This window comes from Oncorhynchus tshawytscha, linkage group LG15, assembly GCF_018296145.1.
Source record: "Oncorhynchus tshawytscha isolate Ot180627B linkage group LG15, Otsh_v2.0, whole genome shotgun sequence".
Taxonomy (NCBI): domain Eukaryota; kingdom Metazoa; phylum Chordata; class Actinopteri; order Salmoniformes; family Salmonidae; genus Oncorhynchus; species Oncorhynchus tshawytscha.
Window position 1 is genome coordinate 6372915 of NC_056443.1, and position 25506 is coordinate 6398420.

At 43.1% G+C, this 25506-nt stretch overlaps 1 protein-coding gene and 1 long non-coding RNA gene across 2 annotated transcripts in view; one reads left to right on the top strand and one right to left on the bottom strand.

Annotated features, from left to right (window-relative positions):
• LOC112214284 (cadherin-like and PC-esterase domain-containing protein 1) overlaps nucleotides 1-25506 on the top strand; it is a 69861-nt gene that overhangs the window by 23498 nt on the left and 20857 nt on the right. The window contains exons 7-14 of the mRNA XM_024372927.2: nucleotides 6460-6590; nucleotides 6688-6763; nucleotides 8556-8720; nucleotides 8874-8978; nucleotides 10708-10862; nucleotides 11928-11998; nucleotides 14044-14230; nucleotides 14893-15070. Of these exons, the coding sequence (XP_024228695.1) occupies nucleotides 6460-6590; nucleotides 6688-6763; nucleotides 8556-8720; nucleotides 8874-8978; nucleotides 10708-10862; nucleotides 11928-11998; nucleotides 14044-14230; nucleotides 14893-15070 (1068 nt within the window). The remainder of the gene's footprint in view (nucleotides 1-6459; nucleotides 6591-6687; nucleotides 6764-8555; nucleotides 8721-8873; nucleotides 8979-10707; nucleotides 10863-11927; nucleotides 11999-14043; nucleotides 14231-14892; nucleotides 15071-25506) is intronic.
• On the bottom strand, nucleotides 1672-3334 carry LOC121839381. The gene is made up of 2 exons (XR_006078909.1): nucleotides 3221-3334; nucleotides 1672-2972 (listed from the first exon to the last, which is right to left on the bottom strand). It is a non-coding gene; the product is annotated as an uncharacterized LOC121839381 (long non-coding RNA).

The following is a 25506-nucleotide window of genomic DNA, read 5'->3' on the forward strand; positions in this document are numbered from 1 at the left end:
TTTCTTTAAAAAACAAGGGCATTTTGTAAGTGACCCCAAACTTTTGAACGGTAGTGTTTGTGTGGGGCCATATTCAATAAAATAGGGTATATATATATATATATAACCTATTTTATTGAATGTAGCCCTGAGTTCTTGATATAGCTGGACCTACAGTAAACAGTACAGATCTTGAGCTATGCCTCTTAGAAAACTCTTGTTTCTCCAGAATGTTTGCCCTGCGTATTTTCTCCATGTGATGTTGATTAGGCTGTTACAGCTGTGTAGTGGAGGGTTGTGTGGTAGCTGGCTAAGTGCGTTCCTAGCATATTGCTCGTAAATGAACTTAGGGCTTTCAATTCACACTGTGCTGCAAACAGGCCAAGTGGATACACTCTGTCTGCACATGCAGTATAATGGATAGATTGGATATATAGCTTTAAGGGAACATAATGTTTTTGCTATTTATTTTCTCCAGTTATTTCTTAAAGTTACATTCAGGCCTAGTGTTGTTTTTGTGCTTCTTTAGTCGTAAACATGCTAAAATATTGGAGCATGTGCAAACACACACACGCATACACAAAACTACTGCCAAAACGGTCTCTCCCTGGCAGAAACACAGTAAACCATAGTGTTCCTTTCCAATAACCCAACTTTCCACTCTGTTATTCCAATCAACTATCGACTCTTATCCAATCTCATATCTCTTCTGACTAGTTAACCTCTCGTTGACATCTCCTACGTGTCTCTGTAACTCACACTAGCTGAGTCACCAGATGACCAAAACCATGCCAAATATCTGGAGCTCTGAACATCCTGATCCTACTGCCATTATGATGTTGTTGTCTCCGGAGACTTCCAGTCCCCTTTAAAAGGCCCTATTAATAGTGTTCAGTGTTTGTTTGTTCGTGTATCTGGGTAATTCTGCAACTATGGGAACTTCTATGTCCTCAGGGTCAATTTGGGGGATTTTATTTAAAAAAATATATAGTTTTTATTCTTTATATATGAAGTTCACACTCCAATCACCCCATATATTTTTTCAACGCCTCTATCAAGTATTTTAGCTACTTTTCAGATGCATTTTATACCTCAATTTCACTGTTTTGCCCTTGTCCCTGACCCAGGCTTTTGAGCTTCTACTGTGTTTTTCTTTGAGAAAACATGAATAATTACACATTATGTCAATTAAATAAAATCTATTTCAATATTTATTGTGAGTATGCCCTTTATATTGTTATTTACACAAAATATACCTGTCCTTTGGTAGTGGTGTCATTTTCACCACTGAGGGAAAATTCCTCATTAACCCATTTAATCCCGAATTTTTCCCAGAAATGAAAATATCCAAATCAAGTGTCATTAGTAACCCTGTGAGGTAATCAATCATCAATTTTTTAAAATGTTAATGGAAAAGTAGGTGAAAAAGTGTGTTTTATGGTCGGTCACAATTGTGACCGGTGGGATAACGTTACATATACTGAAATAACATATTTCTCATATGCAGTTATCAAAGTTCTTATGAATCCCAACCCAGTTATTAACACATTTAAAACTCTGTCACTAGCAGTCCCCAGCATTGCCACTAGAATGTCCCGTCACATTCTAGTGTGACTATTTTACACATCAAAAACCCTTATACAACACGATATGAATACTGAGAGCAAAGACAACAAGACAACAACCATCAACGTATTTCAACATTGTTACTTTAGTGCAACATGTACTGAAACATTAATATTGTAAATTCATTGTAACATTTGAACTTGTACTTCAGTGCAATATTCATTGTAACATTGTCATTGACATTTTAGTGCAACATTCACTAACAACTGTATAGCAGTCGTGTGATTCATTCCCACTGAACATAAAGGTAACATGTAGGATAGGTAGCCTGTAGCCTTCTTTTCTTCCTAGAGTCCGTTGTACTGCTTCTCCTCTATCGACTTTTCTTTTCTTCCTAGAGTCCGTTGTACTGCTTCTCCTCTATCGACTTTTCTTTTCTTCCTACAGTCCGTTGTACTGCTTCTCCTCTATCGACTTTTCTTTTCTTCCTACAGTCCGTTGTACTGCTTCTCCTCTATCGACTTTTCTTTTCTTCCTAGAGTCTGTTGTACTGCTTCTCCTCTATCGACTTTTCTTTTCTTCCTACAGTCCGTTGTACTGCTTCTCCTCTATCAACTTTTCTTTTCTTCCTAGAGTCTGTTGTACTGCTTCTCCTCACCCTTTATCGACTTTTCTATTTTTCTTTTCATGTCTTTTTCAGACCTTTTTCATTCGCTCTTATCTCCTTTTCTACTGTCCATTGTATATCTTGAAGCACTCAATGTGCAGTGGCGCTTTGCATTTCTCACATGCATAGGTAATACGTTTGTCCCAATGACGACTTCTCTGGAACCGGTGCATCGTGTTGATTGGCCAGTGAGAAGCTTTGTCATATCTTGCCTGATCTTCAACAGTAGCAGCCAGTAAAGATCTCCTTCCATGGCCCAGTGGTTTTGTGCCAAACTTTTGCATATTTGGGCTGTATACGATGTGTTTTGGAATCACAGCAGTGGCCGGCCTCTTCGATCGTTTGAACGCTCAATCTTTATTTTTGACCACCTGCAGCTTTTCCCTTGGCTCTTCTGGCTGACCCCTATGGCTTGTAGAGGCCCTTGGCTCTTCTGACTGGATCCTCTGGCGGGTAGAGGCCTTTTGGCTCTTCATTATCACCAATGGAGGGGGGTGGGGAAGATTGTGGATGGGGGGGTGAGGGGTAGGTCATCATCACTGATAACATTGTTCCTGTCATGATCTGTTTGCATAGGTTCAGCATATGCATTCAACAGCCTGGCTGGCAAATGGCCTGTCCATAGTCCATATCTGACCCATCGCTATCACAATCACTCAGGACAGCATCTTTCTCATTTTGAGGGATAACTGCAATGTTGCATGCCCTGTCTGGGCAGTCACCTAGATCCAACATATCCTGAACTAGACTCAAAGTGAAACTAAAAGAAAGAACAGAGTAGAAAGTTAGGTAAAACAAGAACTATGTATGTGTATATCTATGTGTATACCTAGATGCACTGTGTTATCCCGCTTGGTCACTATTGTTGCCGTCTACATATTTACACATTCTATGACCACACTGAACAAAGTTGAGTAATTGCAAATGCATATATCAATAGTAGACACCTTAAAGATGATGTCTACCAAAAAACTTTGTCCTAACTTTATTTTAACATACTTCACTAACCTTTTGTTTGGGAGCTTTGATGCAGCCATCCTCTTCTCATGGTGCAACCAGGAAGTAAACAGCTCTGGTCATGTGACAATTTACACTAAACATGTGACACTGCACATCATTCATTGAGACCCTTTATTATTTCAATATGTGCTGGAAATGCATTGATAGATCATTCAGTAACATTTTTAGAGCCTTATAACTGAAAACGTTTTTTAGTGACCTATGGGATTAAATAGGTTAATAAAGTTTTGTCAAGAGAATGTTCATTTAATTACCATGGAAACGTATTGTGACACAGAATCACATGTCTGCAGAGGACAGTTGTTCCAGATGTGATGTCCAGAAGTTGAAGAAAAATCTAGGTAAATATTGCTTGTGTAGAGAATATTTTTTATTGTCAGTCATTTCCAAACAGGCTACAATTTCTTTAATTTGTGGTGGAATTTTGATTTTTCAAATATATTTGATGTATTTAGTGTAAACCATATGCTAGTTATAATACTGGACAAAGCATGCTAAGCAGTCAAATCTTTCTCCAAAAACAGCAGAAGCGTAATTTCCATCACAACCGTACCTGTAATGGAAATGACAGGAAGTGGTGGAAATGACAAATCCATTATGTTATTACTTTTTACTTTAGGCTTATTTAATCATGTTTTAAATTGCTTTAGTCTAGAAAATGCTCCAGGGTGTGCACTATTGGAAAACTGATACCCCTTCCTCATCATGTGCAACAGGAATGAGAAGTCTAATACTTGCTGAAAGGAAAAAGGTTGGAAGAGGTCGCTCAAAAACAAATGTCAAACCTGATAAAGCATAACGGAAAACTGAGATATGCTAAAAAAGGTCAACTGATGAAGAAAATGGATAAAGATTCCCTAAAGACAAAGATAAAACAGAAAATGAAGGGAACTCCGAAGAACTTGAGAAGGATTTTATTGTTTCAAAATGCCATCATTGCAGAGTTAAAGCAAAAGTATTTTAAAAAATGGACAGTGCCAAGGACAAACAAGTGGCCTCAAAAATGCTCAGAGGCAACATCCTGAGAAAGTATGGCCTGGTCAAAGCTGCAAACAGAGAATTTGGATTTGTTCAGAGGCAACAGTCTGGGATAGGGACACATGTCTCTGCAAAACCCGCGCCAACCTCCAGTTCATGGCGGACAAACTACAGCATCACAAAGTGATCAGCTGCAGCAACAATGAGAACCTTATTGAGTCGTTGTGCTGTGAGAACCTGAAGAAAGAGTGCATGTACACAGTGCTCCCTTTGCCAAGCCAAAGAGCTTAAAACATCTGACTTTGATGCTGGTGAGCTGACATGGTGGTTTGAGTGGAAAAACAAAGCTGAAGAGGGAAACATGGAGAAGGTCACTGTACATTTGACAGTATAAGAAAAGGTATGTGGCGCACTGCATATTCTTCTGGAGGACTTCTCCAAAGGATTGAAAGAGAAATTGGGGAAACGCATGTACAACTTTCGACACCAATACTCCAAACTGAGAGAATTAAAAGAGAATCTGCGGAAAGAGGAGATCATCGTGCATATTGACTTTGCAGAGAATTTAGGGGCGCAACTTTGACTGGGGACAGGGGGGGGGCATACCCCTCTCACATTCTGAAATTGCATTTTTGTCCCCTCCAGTTTTATTTAAATGTAATACAAAATGAAGCAACGGTGTGCTTTAGGACCATGCAGACACCTCCGAGGTCGGGTAGGCTGTTTGGAGTGTTCATCCGACAGGATAAAACAAATTATTATAATTATTTCCCCCCCCACTTCTAAAACCAAAGTTGTACCACTGAGATAACTACCTGCGTAAATACACCAGTGAAATCCAGGCAGTTCACTTTGGTGATTCTCACATGCAGGTGACCCTCCACACCTGTGTTGGACATACCACAAATGATACCGTTTCACTTTGCTCACTGAGCTCTTCTATGCGGATGACCCCTCTGCAATCTGTGCTCATCTCTCAAAAACACTGGCCTACTTCCTTGAGCGCTGCCCACTTTAGGAATCTTACTTTTTCTTAAATTAATTATATGTTCTACAATGGTTGTTGTTCAAAGTGTTTGCAATAAAATATTGTTTTCATAAGTTGTTCTTTTTACGTAGATATAATTTCCACCACACCCATATTTTTAGGTAAATTAATATATTGTGTATAATTTACATTGATTGATTTGTTTTAGATTAGGGAAATCATATGGTTGTTATCATCATCTCACAAAAAGGTTGGGTGGAAATGACACTATTTTTTTATGATAAATAAATATTTTCAGCTGTCACAAAGGCAAGTTTATACATTCAGGCATTGTGTTGAATTATTAATTTTAGGAAAACCTTAAAAAGCACTTAAAATAATATGCAAAGTTAATGTACAAATGTATAAGAAATGTGTTACAATTATTTTTATATGTTGTTTAATTTTCAAACTAAATGGATGTTTAATGATGTGATGGAAATGACATTTGTTTATGGCTGTCTGAGAAAAATGACGAAAATATATCAATTCCTGAATAATACAATCGCAGCCATTATCAGATATTATTTCTAAACAAATCAAAGACGATTATAATACTGTTAAAATGGTGTTTCAATACATTTTAATTTCCCGAAAGCTTGCCGGGCCAAAGTGCACGAAATTGCAAAATCACCCATGCGCATGCATGTGTTGCTGTGGACTAGCCAAACACGCCACATGCTTCGGATTTGAGTACAGTAATGCCTGATTCCCAACCCTGTCCAACCTTCACTCACTGGCACCTTATTGGGATTATCTCAAATGAAATCTGTCTCTGTCAGATTAAATGTAATCTAACTAGATTAGATCTATTAGAAGTAATATTGATGGGACTGAGAGTGTGGTTGGAGTTTTCATCTGTCATACCAAAACTGGGGTTGTGGATTAGCGAATGTGGACTATTACTGCCACCTGTTGGAACAGAGTATCAAGTGTTTATTTTGCCGCAGCAGTGCGTAGCATGTGATCAATTCCTTTTAAATATGACATGGAATCTCTCCATACGAGAGCGAATCAGTTATTTATTTGACTGATACTGAGGTGTTATAATTAAATTGGACTCTATCCAACTCTGCTGGGTACAGACTTGAACTTCTTCAGACTTTGTTTTTTAACACTGACAACTTTTCTCTCTTTATCCTCCCCCTCTCTTTCTCTATCCCATTTTCTCTCTCTTTCTGTCTTTCTTTTTTTTTTTACTCTCGCTTTCTCCTCTTCTCAGCTCAAGCCCTTTCTTCTGCAGCAGCTGGGTCCTGATGCATCCCATGAGGCCTTGGACCATGTGAAGGAGGTCATAGGTCAGGTGTTGAGGGTGGCAGCATTGACCAATGAGGAGCCTAGCTCTCGGCACAGGTTAGCCACCCTCGGATCAACCTCACAACTGTTCAATTATTCATCTTTGTACATTGTTCTGATTTGTCACTATTCTATGTGACTGTTTCTCTTGTAGGTGGTGTCTCCTGTGTTTCCAGCTGATGACATTCACTCTTCAGTTCAGTGGTTCCCTTCTGCCTATCATAGTGAAGGTAAGGGGGGGTTATTACTTGATCGGCACATTACTACTGTAGCCGGTCTCTACTGATGCTGTTTTAGAGTACTCACTAGGTGGTGCCATAAGACTGTGAGATTGCAACATTCAAAGATGTCAACATGCACTATATATCCAAAGGTATGTGGACACCCCTTCAAATGAGTGGATTTAGCTATTTCAGCCACATCCGTTGCTGACAGGTGTATAAAATTGAGCACGCAGCCATGCAATCTCCATAGACAAACATTTGCAGTTGAATGGCCTTACTGAGGAGCTCAGTGACTTTCAACGTGGCACCGACATAGGATGCCACCTTTCCAACAATTCAGTTTGTCAAATTTCTGCCCCGCTAAAGCTGCCCTGGTCCACTGTATGCACTGTTATTGTAGAAGTGGAAATTTCTAGGAGCAACAATGGCTCAGCCGCGAAGTGGTAGGCCACACAACTTCACAGAACGGGACTGCCGAGTGGTGAAGCGCATAGCGCGTAAAAAACGTCTGCCCTCGTTTGCAACACAACTGAGTTCCAAACTGCCACTGGAAGCAACGTCAGCACAATAACTGTTCGTTGGGAGCTTCATTAATTGTTTTTACCTGGCCGAGCAGCCGCACACAAGCCTAAGTTTACCATGCGGAATGCCAAGCGTCGGCTGGGTGGTGTAAAGCGTGCCGCCAGTGGACTCTGGAGCAGTGGAACCGCGTTCTCTGGAGTGATGAATCATGCTTCACCATCTGGCAGTCCGACAGACAAATCTGAGTTTGGTGGATGGCAGGAGAACGCTACATGCCCCAATGCATAGGGCCAACTGTAAAGTTTGGTGGATGAGGAATAATGGTCTGGGGCTGTTTTTCATGGTTCGGGCTAGGCCCCTTAGTTCCAGTGACGTGAAATCTTAATACTATAATATACAATGACATTCTAGACGATTCTGGGATTCCAACTTTGTGGCAACAGTTTGGGGAAGGCCCTTTCCTGTTTCAGCATGACAATGTGCACAATGCGATATCCATACAGAAATGGTTTGTTGAGATCGGTATGAAAGAACTTGACTGGCCTGCACAGAGCCCTGACCTCAACCCCATCGAACACCTTTGGTATGAATTGGAACGCAGACTGCTAGCCAGACCTAATCGCCCAACATCAGTGCCCGACCTCACTAGACCACATACGTTTGGTCATGTAGTGTAACTTCCGAGTTGAGCAGAGAAGAGAGAGTCAGTATTTTAGCTGTTGTGCTGCATACATGTGGGTTGCATACAAACACACATGTGCACTCACACACGCACATACCCATTATGCACACTGCTGAGTGATACAACTAGTCGCAGTTATAAAAGCCATTTCACTTAAAGGGCCTCCCTTGAAGTATTTTAATTGGTTTGACCCAGAGATGCCTTCCCCTTTTTCCAGATTCCAAACATGGTATCCATTGGTTCCACTCCTATAAACCGAGCCACTAATAAACATGATGATGTTTCCTTCTGTAGGCTGTATAGCCTGTTCCATGTACTCATCTTAGGGAAACCAACATGTCTCTGAAGGTTCAATGTGACCAATTCCTTCCTTGAATTCCCCTCATTGCTTACACCTCTCCAATACGTTCAGACCTCTAAGTGTGAGTCAGGGTAGAGGGAAGGGAGCAGGGCATTGTGTTGGCACCCATTCATACGTTTCCAAAGGTATTAAGATAACTCATATATCCACTAGGTGGCAGAACGTGCTTACTCTCAGTACCGTCCCTTAATGAAAGCCATTGCTAAAAGTTTCCCATAATCCCTATCTGAAAGGCTGAGACTGACCTGCACTTTGATGGGCTGAGGGACCCAGGGTTTGACGGACAGATCACAAAAGAGTTCATCCTGGAAGATGCTCTTCTCTTCCTGCTCCCAGCACACAATGGACAGGCCAGACGGAAGAGCCCTTCACACACCGAGACAGATGATGGACAGAGGGTACTAAACAACTGTGTTTTAACTTAATAAATCACTCAATCTATGAGGGCAACGACGATGGACTCTTTTTAACATGACAATTTCAGAGGGAAATTTGTATGGGTATCATAATTCCACTGACCTTCACAATTTGTTTTGTATGTTTCTGGTCAGTATGGTGGCTGTGGGGGGACATACGGTCTCTGTCTACCAGAACACCAGACTCTCCTCCTCCTGCAGTTCCTCCGTCAGCTGAGGACACCAGGGCCATTTGAACTGGTAAACCTCTATTCCACATTACTCTCTGTTAAAGTGCATTCGGAAACGTTACAGCCTAATCAATCTACACACAATACCCCATAATGACAATGCAAAAACAGGTTTTTAGACATTTTTGCAAATGTATTAAAAATAAAAACTGAAATATCACATTTACGTAAGTACTCAGACTCCTTACTCAGTACTTTGTTGAAGCACCTTTGGCAGCGATGACAGCCTTGAGTCTTATTGGGCATGATGCTACAAGCTTGGCACACCTGTATTTTGGTATTTTCTCGCATTTTTCTCTGCAGATCCACTCAAGCTCTGTCAGGTTGGATGGGGAGCGTCACTGCACAGCTATTTTCAGGTCTCTCCAGAGATGTTCGATCGGGTTCAAATCCGGACTCTGGCTGGGCCACTCAAGGACATTCAGAAACTTGTCCCGAAGCCGCTCCTGCGTTGTCTTGGCTGTGTGCTTAGGGTCGTTGTTCTGTTGGAAGGTAAACCTTCTCCCCATTCTGAGGTCCTGAGCGCTCTGGAGCAGGTTTTCATCAAGGTTCTCTCTGTACTTTGATCCATTCATCTTTCCCTCGATCCTGACTAGTCTCGCAGTCCCTGCCTCGGATAAACTTCCCCACAGCATGATGCTGCCACCACCATGCTTCATTGTAGGGATTGTATTGGCCAGGTGATGAGCAATACCTGGTTTTCTCCAGATGTAACGCTTGACATTCAGGCCAAAGAGTTGAATCTTGGTTTTATCACATTAGAGAATCCTGTTTCTCATGGTCTGAGAATCCTCTAGGTGCCTTTGGGCAAACTCCAAGTGGGCTGTCATGTGCGTTTAACTGAGGAGTGGCTTCCGTATGGCCACTTTACAATAAACGCTTGATTGGTGAAGTGCTACAGAGATGGTTGTCGTTCTGTAAGGTTGTCCCATCTCCACAGAAGAACTCTGGAATTCTGTCAGAGTGACCATCGGGTTCTTGGTCACCTCCCTGACCAAGTCCCTTCTCCCCTGATTGCTCAGTTTGGCCGGGTGGCCAGCTCTAGGAAGAGTCTTGGTGGTTCCAAACTTCTTCTATTTAAGAATGATAGAGACCACTGTGTTCTTGGGGACCTTCAATGCTGCACATTTTTGGTACCCTTCCCCAGATCTGTGCCTCGACACAATCCTGTCTCGTAGCTCTACGGACAATTCCTTCGACCTCATGGTTTTCTTTTTTTGCTCTGACATGCACTGTCAACTGAGGGACCTTACATAGACAGGTGTGTGCCTTTACAAATCATGTCCAATCAATAGAATTTACCACAGGTGGACTCCTTTCAAGTTGTGGAAACATCTCTAGGATGATCAATTGAAACAGGATGCACCTGAGCTCAATTTCGAGTCTCATAGAAAAGGGTCCGAATACTTATGTTTATAAGGTATTTCTGTTTTTTATGTGTAATACATTTGTAAACATTTCTAAAAACTTGTTTTCGCTTTGTCATTATGGGGTATTCTATATAGATTTAGGAGGTACAAAAAATAGGTAATCCATTTTGGAATAAGCTTGTAATGTAACAAAATGTGGATAAGGGGAAGGGGTCTGAATACTTACAAATGCACTGTATAGAGTATAACCAGATTCATTCTGAAGCATAATGTAATCAATGTTACAGAACACTTGCAGTGATTCCAGATTGTAATCATGTTATTTAGAGTGTCTGTATTTCCAGTAATTGAAAACTTGTCTATATCCAGCTTTATCCTGCAGCTTCTCCGCAGCGCTCTCCTATCCAAGACTTTCTCTTTCGATCGTTCCCTAGAGCGGAGGAGTCTGGGAGCGGGCTGCATTTCTCAGCATTGTTGGACAGAGTCTGTTCTCATTATACAGAGCAAAAGAACCAGACTTACAGGTGAGCACACACAACCACACGCACACGCACACACACGTCAATCAGTTCACATGAGGTTCTGTTACCTTGCTCAATCCCCTTGGTGTTGTTTTACTCTCCATATATTTGGAAAGGATAGACCAAACAAAAAAAACAGACAACTGACTGGTCTTGGGGGAATAAACTTGGCTGAATTTAAGGATGGTTTTCGTTCCTCAACCTCTCCTAAGCATCCCTTCATTAAGCCCCTGGCACATGTGCGTTAGTCTGGCTGTAGCAGGAGAGAGGAGCTTCAGGCACAATCCACTCAAACTGGAACAGAATTAGGTTAAATCCCTTCTTGGCTGGGTACTGGCTCCACTGGCGGGCCCCATCTGGCCTCCCATCCTTCCCAGGGCTGTGGCACGGAGCTGGGCTGCTGGCACTCAGAACACAGCCTCCCTCTGCCCTCGGGCTGGTCTGACTTCTGGGGCTGAGCACGGAGCTAGGAGCATGTAGCACACTCACGGGTAGGGAACCAGGCGGAATGATGAGGATGATGGGAGGAAAGAGAGGGAGGTAGTGGCGGAATGGGGATGGTAATGGGTAGAGGAAGGGTTTGGAAGAGGAGTGGAAGGGGAACAGGGTGCTGGATGTGGGAAGTGGAGGAAACTGGTGTGGAGGAGAAGAAAAGGGAGAGTTTATCAGGCTAGAGAAAAAGGAGAGAGTATCTGGAAAACAGCCAGTATAGTTTACTTTGATTGGTTGAGAGTTATAACAAGTGCTGATAAACACCTCTGGACCTCTTGTAGGCTAGGAACCAATTGGAATGTTGACGCTGGCCAGGAAAGTGTGTGTGTTTGATCACCATATGTGTGTTTTTACTATATCCATATTTATGAATTTGTGCAGTTGGCTTGTGTGAGACTGTAAATGTGATTGAGAGACTTATAAAAAGGTCAGTTTATTAGAGGGCTTAAAGTCTGTCATCGCTCTTTGGTTTTCTTTTATTGCAGGGACAATCCTCAGAATGACTGAGTGGATGTTCCCTGTTCCAATGGAACATTTTTTTTTCTAAATAATGACAGTCTTCCATGTTTCTCATAGGACCAATGAAGCAGAGACACAGACCGGGTGGGACCAACACTCAGGCTCCCAGGACCTCCCTGGAGACAAAGGTGAGGCGCTGCTCAGGTGTCGGCTAATTGGCTGGCTCTGGAGCACCTCACCAACAGGATGCAGAGAAATGCATTGGAATTAGAATGCTGTATATCTCAATGGTTTGAAGTGTGACGCTCTGAATTCACCAGAGCTCCACACTAGGAGGCGTACGTGTCTTTTTGTAGGGCAACACTGAGCACAGACCCTCTAGCTCACTCAACATTGTCGATATTCGTCTAGTTTCCTTATAAGCCTATTTGTCAGGCAAACTGTGAAGCCTGCTATATAGCCTATTTCTGTTTGAGTCTTTCATTAAAGAATGTGAAACAATGTTTCTGTTTGGTCCTTGCCATTACATCATGCATAGCTTTTCTTTATATGGCCTAAAATAAATGTGTTCATATGAGCAGAATGTTGTAGGTTATAGCATACCTAATTTTGATCAGTTATAAAAAATAATCATAATAATTTAATGCAGAAAAAATGTACCTCGTAAAAGGCCGACATTTCAATTGAAAAAATACTGGATGGATGGCTATGATAGTCCAGCAATCGAATTGCAAGTCTTTCTTATGCAAATAAATATTTTGCTTTAAATTATCTTGCACTGCTACCCTCATTATTCATTATTCTCAGAGGAGCAGAACAAGCAATGGAACCCGAATTTATCCTCTGTGCGTGGAAAAATATCCAGGCGCATGAAAGCTACACCAACAGACTGGAACTACAGACCGCAAATAAATCATTCTGGAAGTGCACGGAATATGATGCTTTCGAATGCCGAGGGCGCATGACGGCGTTAACTCCAAGTTAACCGAACAATTTTCATACATATGATGCCTTTACAGTAACCGGTCGATCACAACAATTGATAACCTTTCAGACAATACAAAAAAGCATCTGTACCTTTTCAGACAGTCAAATTCTGCTCAGGCATAGAATGTTCGGTATTGTTTCCCTGACAACAATAAACGTTGCTGATTGATGTGCTGTTTCTTGTTGTTTTTATGGTATGGTAGATGTGTTTTCTTTCTACTAAAAGTAATTGTATTTAACGAACTTCAAAGTACTTTTTAGGAGTGAGTGGTCTGCGCGCAGGCAGCAGACAGGCAGGCTGCTTACAGGTAGCTCGAGATAATTTGATTGACAGTTTTGGTTGCTCTAGTGATGGACTTTAGCCCCGCTTCAGAAGCCGCATTCCTTTACGGACAGGTTAAATACCCGTTCAGAGAAGGTCTCGTGGCGGCATTTAAAAAGCCATAGTGTACCCTTTCAGACAAACAAATGCTGTAGCTGAGGCGCGTTCAAGGTGCCATACTTTATATACCCATATTAACGAATTTATGTAGACCTAGGCTACAATATTCTGCCCATATGAACAACATTTATTTTAGGCCATAGCAATATTTTAGCCCTACATGATTTAATGAAAAGCAGTAAATGTACACCTCATGAACACTATCATGCAATAGTTAACATACACAACATGGTTTCACATTCTTTAATAACTGACTCATAAACACAATCATGCAATAGGCTACAGCTGGGTTCACAGCTTCCCTGGGAAACTCGATGTATTGTAGCCTCACGCGGACGAAAGAGCAAAGGAGTTGGCTTCTGCTGCAGTGTTCAAGGTAAAATATTAGGGTTGTGGCGGTGCTTCGGGCAGGGAGGGTGGGTAGGTGGCTCTACTGTGCCCACTGCATCTGCAAACTGCTTGAGGTTGGCACACACCAGAGTCAATTGCCTCCAGAGGAAGAGAGCATTCTCTGGGCTTGTGCTCAACACGTGTGGACCTTGTTATTAACATTCCTCCCATTACATAGTGTGTGTGTTTGTGTGAATGTCTTTATCTTTAATCCCTTTGAATGGACACACACACACACAGTGAGCATGCATGTTTTAGATAACCATCGTTGTTCTTTGATGCTCCTTCTGATGGTTAAATGTGTAACAGTATTCTGAATTTGAAAAATACAGCGGCACACGGCGTGACGTATGCAAGCCTTTTTTATCTGTATTATAATCCATTCTTTCTCTCTCTCCCTGTGGTGTGTATCAGAGCGGTGTGTGGACCCCCACCTCAGGCAACTGTACACAGATCCCCCTCTGACCCTCAGCCCCCCCTTCAGTCCCTGGGTGAAGGACTACCGTGCTGAGGTCCCCTTTGACGTGGTGACCCTACGCCTCCGCCCTGAGCCCATCAGCCCAGCCTGTCACATACACCTGGATGAGCACAGAGGACCTAGGTGAGACCCTCCCAGCCATGACCTTTCACCCTGTGAGTCACAAGCTGGGCTTTCAAATGAAGCTGGGTCACATTCAGTGAGATGGTAGGTGTTAGCACTCATAGAGTTAGATCTCCAACAAGCCCTTTCATAGGTTAAATGGATCTTGTCGTATATTGCCTACACCTGCCCAGTCTTCAGGTCTATAATATAGACGTAAGTGAGTTATAACATTTGAATTCTGGGTATGTGTGTTTTCAGTCCAGTGTTTTGGTCAGGGCATGTTTCCATGTCATTATGAGTTTTACTCTGTGTGATTGTAGAACTCTGTTTCTTATGTCCGTAGCTTTGATCTCAGCAGCCAATCCCTGATTAGCACCCATTAGACTCAGTAGCACTGGGGTCAGAGGATTGACCTCTGACAGACAAACAGAAAGACACACACACGTAAGACGGCCACACACATATAGCGCTAAACGTGACATTTAGGAATGATTCTATAACCTGCCCTCTCTCTCACCATCCTGTATGTGTGTTTTCATATCTTCGCTCTGTGTGTGTGTGTGTGTGTGTGTGTGTGTGTGTGTGTGTGTGTGTGTGTGCACTTGTACTTATGTGTGTTTCATCTCCCTGGACTTCTCTGGACCTTGTTTCTGAGAAGCTCTGCCTCTGTTTTTCCACAGAACAGCAAACTACCCGGTCGGCCTGGGAAACAGCATAATCAACATCCTAGTGACGGACGAGTCGCTCACCACAGAGCCCGAGCCTGTTGTCATGACAATATACACTTTGCACATGTACCGTGAGAGCCGTCCCAGCCTGCCCATGTTTGGGGAGCATGTGATGTGTGGCTTCGTGCAGGTACGTGGTGCGGGCAGGGTGTTTCTACACGCTTGTAACTCACTACCATACACTCACAGATGGACAAGCACTGTCAGAGACCTGGGCCTGTATTCACAAGGTCTCAAGAGTAGGAGTGCTGATAGAGGATCAGTGTTTAGTTTTAGATTATAATGAATAACTGTATATGGATAAGGGGCTCCTGATCCTAGATCAGCACTTTAATATGTGTTTTTTCTTCTCCATTATGAGTAAAACAAGGTAAAAATGTAAGGTTAGTGGGACTTCATGTTCCCCATCAAGTTAACTAAGAGTGACTTCCTGTCTGGGGTTCACTGACTTTACTGGAGGACCACGTCAGAGGAACACAAAATACAATTTCCCTAACCTCTTACCATATTCAAATGAGACGCACTATTGACTTTTACAGAGCCATGATTTCAATTCCCAGAGCATGGGAAGTGTTTCCTTCTATGAGCAATGCTGGTCTGGCATCCAACACAAGTTTCATAGCATGTAAACAAAGGAAAATCAATTCATTCGGTCGAGAAGGAATAGTGCGGTTACTTCGTTTTTACAGCATTTGTCATGTCGGCTTTTGGGTTTCGCCGAGGGAGCCTTCGCGGTGGGTCTGTGTAAAGTTTAGTGTCGGTTACGGCCGCGAATGGCGTCGAGAGGCAGTGGAGCAGCAGCAGTGTCGAGATACAGTTGGTTGATATTTCGAAGCCGGTATTTTCCAGATTACCGTTGGAATGTGGAGGAGCCGGGTCGGCGGGGGCCTTAAAGGGATTGAGAGGGTCTGATGTTCCCATGAGTTCCTGTGTCATGGGCTATATTTGAGCTTTCACACCCCAGTAAGAGTTTGGTTTGTGGTCCAGGACGCTCTGTCCCTCCCTCACCTGACCCCCCCCCCCCCTTCACTCTTCTCCAAACCTCCCACCGTATCTCCTGATGCATCTTGGGTATGAGGGTGGCGATGGGGCAGTGTCCCGGGGCGGGGCAGGGTTGATGGAGAGGACCCTTAGCTGACCAATCAATGCAGGGATTTGAGCCGTTAAGAGGAGGAGCATTTCTGGACATTACAGTGATAGAAACAGTTGGGGACAGTGGGGTAAGTTAAGTCAATTATTTATATTCAGTATCACTCCATCAAGGGAAATATAGTATTCTTACTAACAATGATATCTACATAGATTTTAGGATGTTGTGTATCCCTGGAAATAATCAGAATTCATGTAAACATTACAGTTTTGAAAACATAGCTTGTCCCGACATGTGGTCTCTTGGCACAACTTATGGGGTAAATTGAGCCTCCTATACATTTCTGTACTGAATTAAGTATTACCACTACATTTTTAAAACCATGTCTATCTTTATTTCCCAAACACAATTCATCACAATCACTTTGTCTTTTAATCATTTTAAGCATCTTTTGACACACCTAACAAATACTTTGTACTTTAAAAAAAAAACACTTAACAGGCCAGGCCCTGGTGTTACCTCATCCCAGTGATAATGCCTACCATTACGCCTGGGAGGAAAATACTTACATTTGCTCAACTTGCCATTGGCTCAACCATTAGCTCAACTGACCCCATGGTCATTGGCTCAACTTACCCCAAGGCAAACATTTGGACTATATTAGCCCACACAGCTAAAAGGATGCACTTTCATGCTAGGTTTAGGACCTCATATTGAAGCTTATAGAGACCCCAACTGATGTATAGGGAAATCTATAAATGATCTACTTTGGTTTAAATACAAGTGTCATGGAACTTCTAACACAAATTCATTTGACTTGGTGGAAATCTGTTTTCTTTGGACCTAACTTGCTTACCTCTTTTTCCATGTGTGTTTTTTTTTCTTCAGACTCCATGAAATGATGCCCTCTTCCTAAATATTTGGTCAAATTATACATTTTGTGTATGGTTTCCTAGAAACAAGGGTGGCTCAACTTACCCCTTTGGCTCAATTTACTCCACTCTCCCCTATGGATCTTCAAACATGCATGCACACCCTACACACACGGGAAACCACTTCTGAGCCTCATATGGACACACACATACTATATAAACACACACACACACACACACACACACACACACACACACACACACACACACACACACACACACACACACACACACACACACACACACACACACTCATAACAGCCCCTGCTTGTAGTGTGAGGGCTGTGGTTATTACGGTCCATTGGGAAGAGCTGACTGTCTCCCAAATGGTTATTGTGGTCACCAAGCGGTCCTCACATCCCAGCAGGCATAAACCATCCTCTCCCATAGAACATGTGGTCCTGTTTTTAGTCAGAAGCGAACGAGAGAAAAGAGGAAAAACAGACTGAATCCTTGACAAATTGTTCACACAGCACAGCCACCAATGATTTCCTGGTGCTATTTGCTATCACACTGGATTATAAACTCAGCAGAAAAAAAAACGTCCTCACTGTCAACTGGGTTATACATGTGTAAATATTTGTATGAACATAACAAGATTCAACAACTGAGACATAAACTGAACAAATTCCACAGACATGTGACTAACAGAAATTTAATAATGTGTCCCTAAACAAAGCGGGGTCAAATCAGAAGTAACAGTCAGTATTGGGTGTGGCCACCAGCTGCGTTGAGTACTGCAGTGCATCTCCTCCTCATGGACTGCACCAGATTTGCCAGTTCTTGCTGTGAGATGTTACCCCACTCTTCCACCAAGGCACCTGCAAGTTCCCGGAAAATTCTGGGGGGAATGGCTCTAGCCCTCACCCTCCGATCCAACAGGTCCCAGACGTGCTCAATGGGATTGAGATCCGGGCTCTTCGCTGGCCATGTCAGAACACTAACATTCCTGTCTTGCAGGAAAACATGCACAGAACCAGCAGTATGGCTGGTGGCATTGTCATGCTAGAGGGTCATGTCAGGATGAGCCTGCAGGAAGGGTGTCACATGAGGGAGGAGGATGTCTTCCCTGTAACACACAACATTGAGATTGCCTACAATGACACCAAGCTCAGTCCGATGATGCTGTGACACACTGCCCCAGACCATGACAGACCCTCCACCTCCAATCGTTCCCGCTCACAGAGTACAGGCCTCGGTGTAATGCTCATTCCTTCGACGATAAACGCTACTCTGACAAATGGGCGCAAAACTGTGACTTATCAGTGAAGAGCACTTTTTGACAGTCCTGTCTGGTCCAGCGAAGCTGGGTTTGTGCCCATAGGCAACGTTGTTGCCAGTGATGTCTGGTGAGGACCTGCCTTACAACAGGCCTACAAACCCTCAGTCCAGCCTCTCTCAGCCTATTGCAGACAGTCTGAGCACTGATGGAGGGATTGTGCATTTCTGGTGAAACTCGGGCAGTTGTTGTTGCCATCCTGTACCTGTCCCCCAGGTGTGATGTTCAGATGTACCGATCCTGTGCAGGTGATGTTACACATGGTCTGCCACAGCGAGGACGATCAGCTGTCCGTCCTGTCTCCCTGTAGCGCTGCCTTAGGCGTCTCACAGTACAGACATTGCAATTTATTGCCCTGGCCATATCTGCAGTCCTCATGGCTCCTTGCAGCATGCCTAAGGCACGTTCACACAGATGAGCAGGGACCCCGGGCTCCTTTCTTTTGGAGATTTTCAAAGTCAGTAGAAAGGCCTCTTTAGTGTCCTAAGTTTTCATAACTGTGACCTTAATTGCCTACCGTCTGTAAGCTTAGTGTCTTAACGACTGTTCCACAGGTGCATGTTCATTAATTGTTTATGGTTCATTGAACAAGCATGGGAAACAGTGTTTAAACCCTTTACAATGAAGATCTGTGAAATTATTTGGACTTTTACAAATGATCTTTGAAAGACGGTCCTGAAAAAGGGCCATTTATTTTTTTACTGAGTTTAGTAAGTGTATGTTGTGTAATAAGCTGTTAGTAGCCCATGTGCCTAACTCTAACAATTTGCTCCCTTTTCCCCCTCATAACTTAGCCTACTGTTCTGACTTGCTGGTGCACATTTAGTCTATAGCCTGTTTTAGAAAAATGTCATAATTTAATATTGTAAGAGCTTTCATTGTCTGCTTATATGCCCCCTTTATTTATTTTACAGTTCTGACTTGGTGTACAGGGAGGATACTGATAATACTGTAAGAACGGCCCTGTTCTGAATTCTATCACTGTACATTTGATAAAGTATAGAATTTATCCCTTTGCAATTGTGTGTGTGGCTGGGATGCCAACTTTGTGTCCTTGGTGTTGGGAGTGTTGCTACGGTTGTCCTCCCTATGCCTCCTCAGGGTCACTACAAGGTGTCTGGGTCTGGGAAAACACACTGTCTGAACCGCCCTACATTGTCCACTGTACCTCATTCTAACTCATTGACCATACCCCACCACAGCTGGTACACTCACTTAAACACACATGCACTCACCCACACAGCTGGTAACCCCTTCGGTGGGTGGGTGGGGGGTTACAGGTGTTTTACTCGTCTTAGGAACGTCTTGTGGAGGAATAGACACACACCCTTCGTCCTTTCATCTCAGTGCAAGGTGATACTGCTGTGTGTAGGCGTATGATGGGTTGGAGTCACGGGGGTTGGTGTGTGTGTGTGTGTGTGTGTGTGTGTGTGTGTGTGTGTGTGTGTGTGTGTGTGTGTGTGTGTGTGTGTGTGTGTGTGTGTGTGTGTGTGTGTGTGTGTGTGTGTGTGTGTGTGTGTGTGTGTGTGTGTGTGTGTGTGCGCGCGTGTGTGTGTGCGTGTGTGTGTGTGTGTGCGCCAAGAGCATTCCATTCGCCTATACACCCAATCCAAACTCGGCCTCTAGCACGTCTGAGAGTAACCACTCCTGGTGGATCAAATGGACTAGGATGGTGGTTGTGATTCCCTTTAGGCAAAGTCAAAAAAGGTTACATTAATTATGATGATGATTATTATTATATCTAATGTGGATATTACAGTCACCTCTGAAATTATTGGCACCATTGATACAAAAGACTATGTATAAAATAATAATACAAATACTGAGCTATTTTGAATGCTTTTTTAGCAAATCATATTTTTGTCTTCTAAAAAAGAAAACTATTGGCACCTCTGTTTTCAATATTTTATGCACCCTCCCCTTGTGAGGATAACTGCACTGAAACTTTTTCTAAAATTTTTATGAAACACATTGGGAAGGATCTTGGACCATTCCTCTTGGACCCTTGATATTCTTCGGTCTGCGCGTATGGACTGCCCTCGTCAATTCAAACCACAGACTTTCAATGGAGTTCAAGTCTGGACACTGAGATGGCAATTGTAAATATTTGATTTTGTGGTTAATTAAGCATTTCTTTGTGGATTTTGATGTGTGCTTGGGGTCATGGTCTTACTGGAAGATCCACTTACGGCCAAGTTTCAGCCTCCTGGCAGAGGCAACCAGGTTATTTGCAAAAATGTCCTGGTACTTGGTAGAGTTCATGATGCTATTGACCTTAACAGGGGCCCCAGGGGCCAGTGGAAGCAAAATATCCCCATAACATCAAAGATCCACCACCATATTTTACAGTAGGTATGAGGCTATTTTCTGCTATGCATCACCATTGGTTTCTGTGGGCAAAGACCTCTATTTTCTTTTCATCTGACCATAGCACCTGGTTCCAATCCAAGTGCCAATTCCATTTAGCAAACTCAAGTCTAATTGTGGATTTGGATACTTGGTGACCCCAAGATGCGAGCAACCAAGTCTTCCTCACTGTGCATGGGCACAAGATACACTTCATTTACCAGGGTAGTTTGCCACTGTTCCAGTGGTTTTAAACAGTGGTTTTAATTATTGTCCTAATAGTGGTAAGTAAATAAATAGCTATTTTTGTACCCTGATTTATGGTGATGGATGACAACTGGATTTTATTTGCGTGTTACCTCATTTTTATACCCCAGTGAAACAGGAAGCCATGCAAGGCCACAATACAGTTCCTTAAACTGAGATTAATTTGAAAAAATGTCAATGTTATTGCAGATTTTGTTTTCTTTTATTTATAAGTATCTTTAGGAATTTGTTTTGAGAATCTGTTTTATTTTCTTACTTTTTAAACAAAATATCTTACTCTGAGCAATTGGATTAGTCGAAAATAATATACTATTTTCCAAAGTGTTTTTTTTAGCATTCAGTATTGCTCAGTATTTGTATTATTTATTTAATACATCATTTTTTTGCTCATCTTTATCAAGAGTGCCAATCATTTTGGAGGTGACTGTAATATCCACATTAGATATATTAAAAACCACTTTTTAATGAAGTTTGTGGAAATGTGAAATGAATGTAGGAGAATATAACTCATTAGATCTGGTAAAAGATAATACAAAGAAAAAATAATGTGTTTATTTGTGTGTTTTTTTTACCATCATATTTGAAAAATAAGAGAAAGGCCATAACGTATTATTCCAGCCCAGCTGCAATTTAGATTTTGGCCACTAGATGGCAACAGTGCACGTGCAAAGTTTTAGACTGATCCAATGAACCATTGCATTTCTGTTCAAAATTTTGTGTCAAGACTGCCCAAATGTGCCTAATTGGTTTATTAATCTTTTTTTAAGTTCCTAACTGTGCACTCTTCTCAAACAATAGCATGATATTCTTTCACTGTAATGGCTACTGTAAATTGGACATTGCAGTTAGATTAACAAGAATTTAAGCTTTCTGCCAGTATCAGATATGTCTATGTCCTGGGAAATTTACTTGTTACTTACAACCTCATGCTAATCGTATTAGCCTACGTTAGCTCAACCGTCCCGTAGGGGACCCACCGATCCTGTAGAGGTTTTAATTCATCATCATCATTGTAATTAATGTAATCTATTTTGACTCAGAGCCTAAAGGGAATCCCAACCACCAACCTATTCCTCTATCTCATCCATCAGCCACCAGTCAGGAAGGGTTACTATCATGTGCTAGAGGCTGATTTGGGACCGGTTTTCTGGACAAATGGAATGCTGCTGACACACATCCAACCTTGTGACCCCAATCCATCATACTCCTACACCCAGCTGTATCATCTTGCACTGGGGTAAAAGGAGGACGAATGATGTAGATCAACATATGTGCCATTTTAAAAATATATATATTTATCAAGGGTGCCAATCATTTAGGAGGTGACTCTATATGAATGGAAGGTGAGCTACAGTAAGTTCCCTCTCTCTGTCCTGTAGGACACCCCATTTGGATAGAGGTTCAGAGGCTCCTAGAACCCCTTCCTCCCTGTATCCCCTCTCTTCATCCCTCCACTCCTCTCATCCTCATGTGATGGAGTCTTCTCAGCATCCTGCCTGGGCAGACCGTTTGATCTGTCTGTGTGACTTAAGACCTCTGTCTATCTGTGTTATGAGGATTTGATTTGCCTCACCATATGAACAAATATGGCTAGTAACTCAGATTTCACTCAGCTTTCACTCACTCACTCACTCACTCACTCACTCACTCACTCACTCACTCACTCACTCACTCACTCACTCACTCACTCACTCACTCACTCACTCACTCACTCACTCACTCACTCACTCACTCACTCACAACTCGACATACTTCTGCTCTTGGTTCCCTGTACCAAAAGGCTGCTACAAGCTCATGCTATGCCAGAGGGACTTTGGCAAGCGATACCACCCCCCACCCCCTTGATGTACAGTCTGAAATAATTATATTTCCACAGCATTTGATGGGCATTCTTGGTGCATGAATGTGACAGGCAGACATAACCAAATTGCAGGGCCTGTCTAGCACAGCAAATTGTTTTTCAAAGTTTGATCTGAAACACAACTTTTCATTGCTCCTCCTGATCCTGATCTGCTTGGCTTAGCGAGAATTAATTTAATTGCCATTTTAGAAGTGAAATAATCGAATTGTCACCTACACGCACGCACGTACGCACGCACGTATGCACGCACGCACACACACACACACACTGTGAGATTGTGGCAGAGTATATATAGGAAGACTTGGGCCAGTCCGGGTGGTCTGGGGTATAACAACGCTAGAGGCTTAATGCTTTCCTTCTGTTCTGAAGTCAGTGTGAGAAACTCCCAGAGACTGGAGTCTCTACAAACCACGAGCGTGCTCTCACAGCTCTGTGCTTCACCACACACACGCTCAGATGCACACACACACACATTCATGCTCAGACATACATTCACAAATCAGGCAAACAGCCCCCCATGTAAGCCATGCTGTGGAAACCATTAAGGGATCAGAGAGGAGAGTGGCAGAAGAGAGGGATTATTTTGATGCCAGAGCACATTCCCATTTCCCTCATTCTCTCCCAGTCCCCCTGGCCCCACTCTCTCTAATATCACCATCCAGCCCCCATCCAGGTACTTTCCATATCAAAGTGACCTGAATGCATCACCTGTCAATTAGACCAGCTGAGGCACAGCAGTGAGAAAAGGGCCTTCAGGATTCTGCGATATGTACACCATATTGAGCAGGGGTTTGGCTCCTGATTTTGCTCTTATAAAATAGATGATTTAAAGAGGGGATATCATGAGGACGGTGATGGAATGTATTTAGTGTCAAATGTACAAAACCTTGATTTAAATTGCATTGGATGAAGCCTGTTTTGGGAATAATGAGTGCTAACGAGGGCTAATTGCTGAGAGCGTCTGGTGTAGTCGTTAGCAGTGTGACCCCAGGGCAAACCCAGTATAAACTCCCTCTCCGTACCACAAGTCCCCACATTTATGTGTTCCACCCATAGGAAAGAAAATCCATAGTATTATGTTCTTACTAAGGGATATTTCAGATGTGGTTGCTCATTCTCTTCAGCTGATGTAACCCTCCAATGCGCCACTCAGAGTTGCACAGCACATACGCTGTTCAAAATAGTGTTTCAACTGAGGGGTGGTCAACGTGTGTGGAACTCTGAAAGTTCAATATGTGGTTCTCTGCTTTGTGCAATGTTGTACTTTGTCTTGTCCTGTTGTGTGCTGTTTTGATGTGCCTTCTTATATTTCACACTTTCTCTGAGGTGATGGCGTTTTCGTTGACCTCCGACACAGGTCTCTCTGCTCTGCAACCTGCCCTGTCCATCAATCTGCCATGCATTAGAGCGTTGGCCAGTAACCGAAAGGTTGCTGGATCGAATCCTCGAGCTGACAAGGTAAAATCTGTCGTTGTGCCCATGAGGAAGGTAGTTAACCCACTGTTCCCCACTGTCGATTAAGGTAGCCCCCCCCCCCGCACCTCTCTGATTCAGCGGTTGGGTTAAATGCGGAAGACACATTTCAGTTGATTGCATTCAGTTGTACAAATGACTAGGTATCCCCCTTTCCATGTCACTGACAACCACGCTCTGCTAACAACTACTATCTCATCTGCTCCCCTCTTCCGCTAAAATTCTAGTCGTTCACTCTCTTCCTCCATGGGTCAGAGGGAGAGCAAATGAGGGAGATATTGTCCACTCATCCTACATGGGGGGCAGGAGAATTGGGCCCTAGAACAGGGTCTCCATTGATGCCGCATGTGGGGCTTTTGAAGTGCTATCATGTGAAGGCTCAGGGCTTCAGTGTTCATATCAGCAGGCTGTCTGGCTGTCTGATGCTGCTTGGTTATCTAGCTATGTTGATAGCCACAGGTGGGAATGGGAAACTGACTGAGGGTGGATCCCAATAGTCTGGAGTAGCTTCCTTGTCTCGTATCCCATCCTCCATCTGTATTGACTTCACAAAGCTGGTGTGCTATACCCAGCCATGGCTCACTTATGAGGACTGGTACACTCACCTGTGAGAAAGTCCAACCAGGAGCACGTTCTGTTACTACAGAAGGAGGACTAACCTTCCACACACAGATTTAAATCTTTATATGTCCACTGTTATGGCTGGACACATGTTCAGTTTATTCCATTACCATCTCATTCAACCCTCCCTACATCTCCTCCACTTCCCATTCCATCAACACAGGCAAGATCGCGGCTCTGTCCCAGTTTCCCAAACCTGGTCTCCACACCTATCCTTATCCCGTCTCGTAGAGGGAAACTAACCATTTATTTCCTGGTGTTGTTGTCAACGGGGGGCTTGGTGGGAGTCTGGCTCTTTGAAGTGCTGCAGCTGTGAATTCCACCGAGGCCCAGTCCCAGAGCTGATCCACAGAAGCTGGCTCTGTTACCCCCTCCACCCCTCTCCTTCCTCGCTCAGCCCAGGAGTGTGCCACTTCTCTCCGACAATGGCTGACTTCATGCTCCCTCCCTCCGCTCCCGTGTTATCATACTGGAGCGGAGGGAGGGAGGGGGGAGATGGAGTGAAGAGGGGGAGACGGGTCTTCTCATTAAAACTCCTGTTGGTCCCCCTCAGTCCAATAAAAATAATCGCTGCTGTTGTGTTTGATCTGGTTTGATCAGTCAGAGACGATGAGGGGTGATAGACATTCTAAGAAACATTCATTAAATGGTTTGGTGCTTTTATCTTTTAGGGGGGAAATAACTTTGTCGGGTTAGA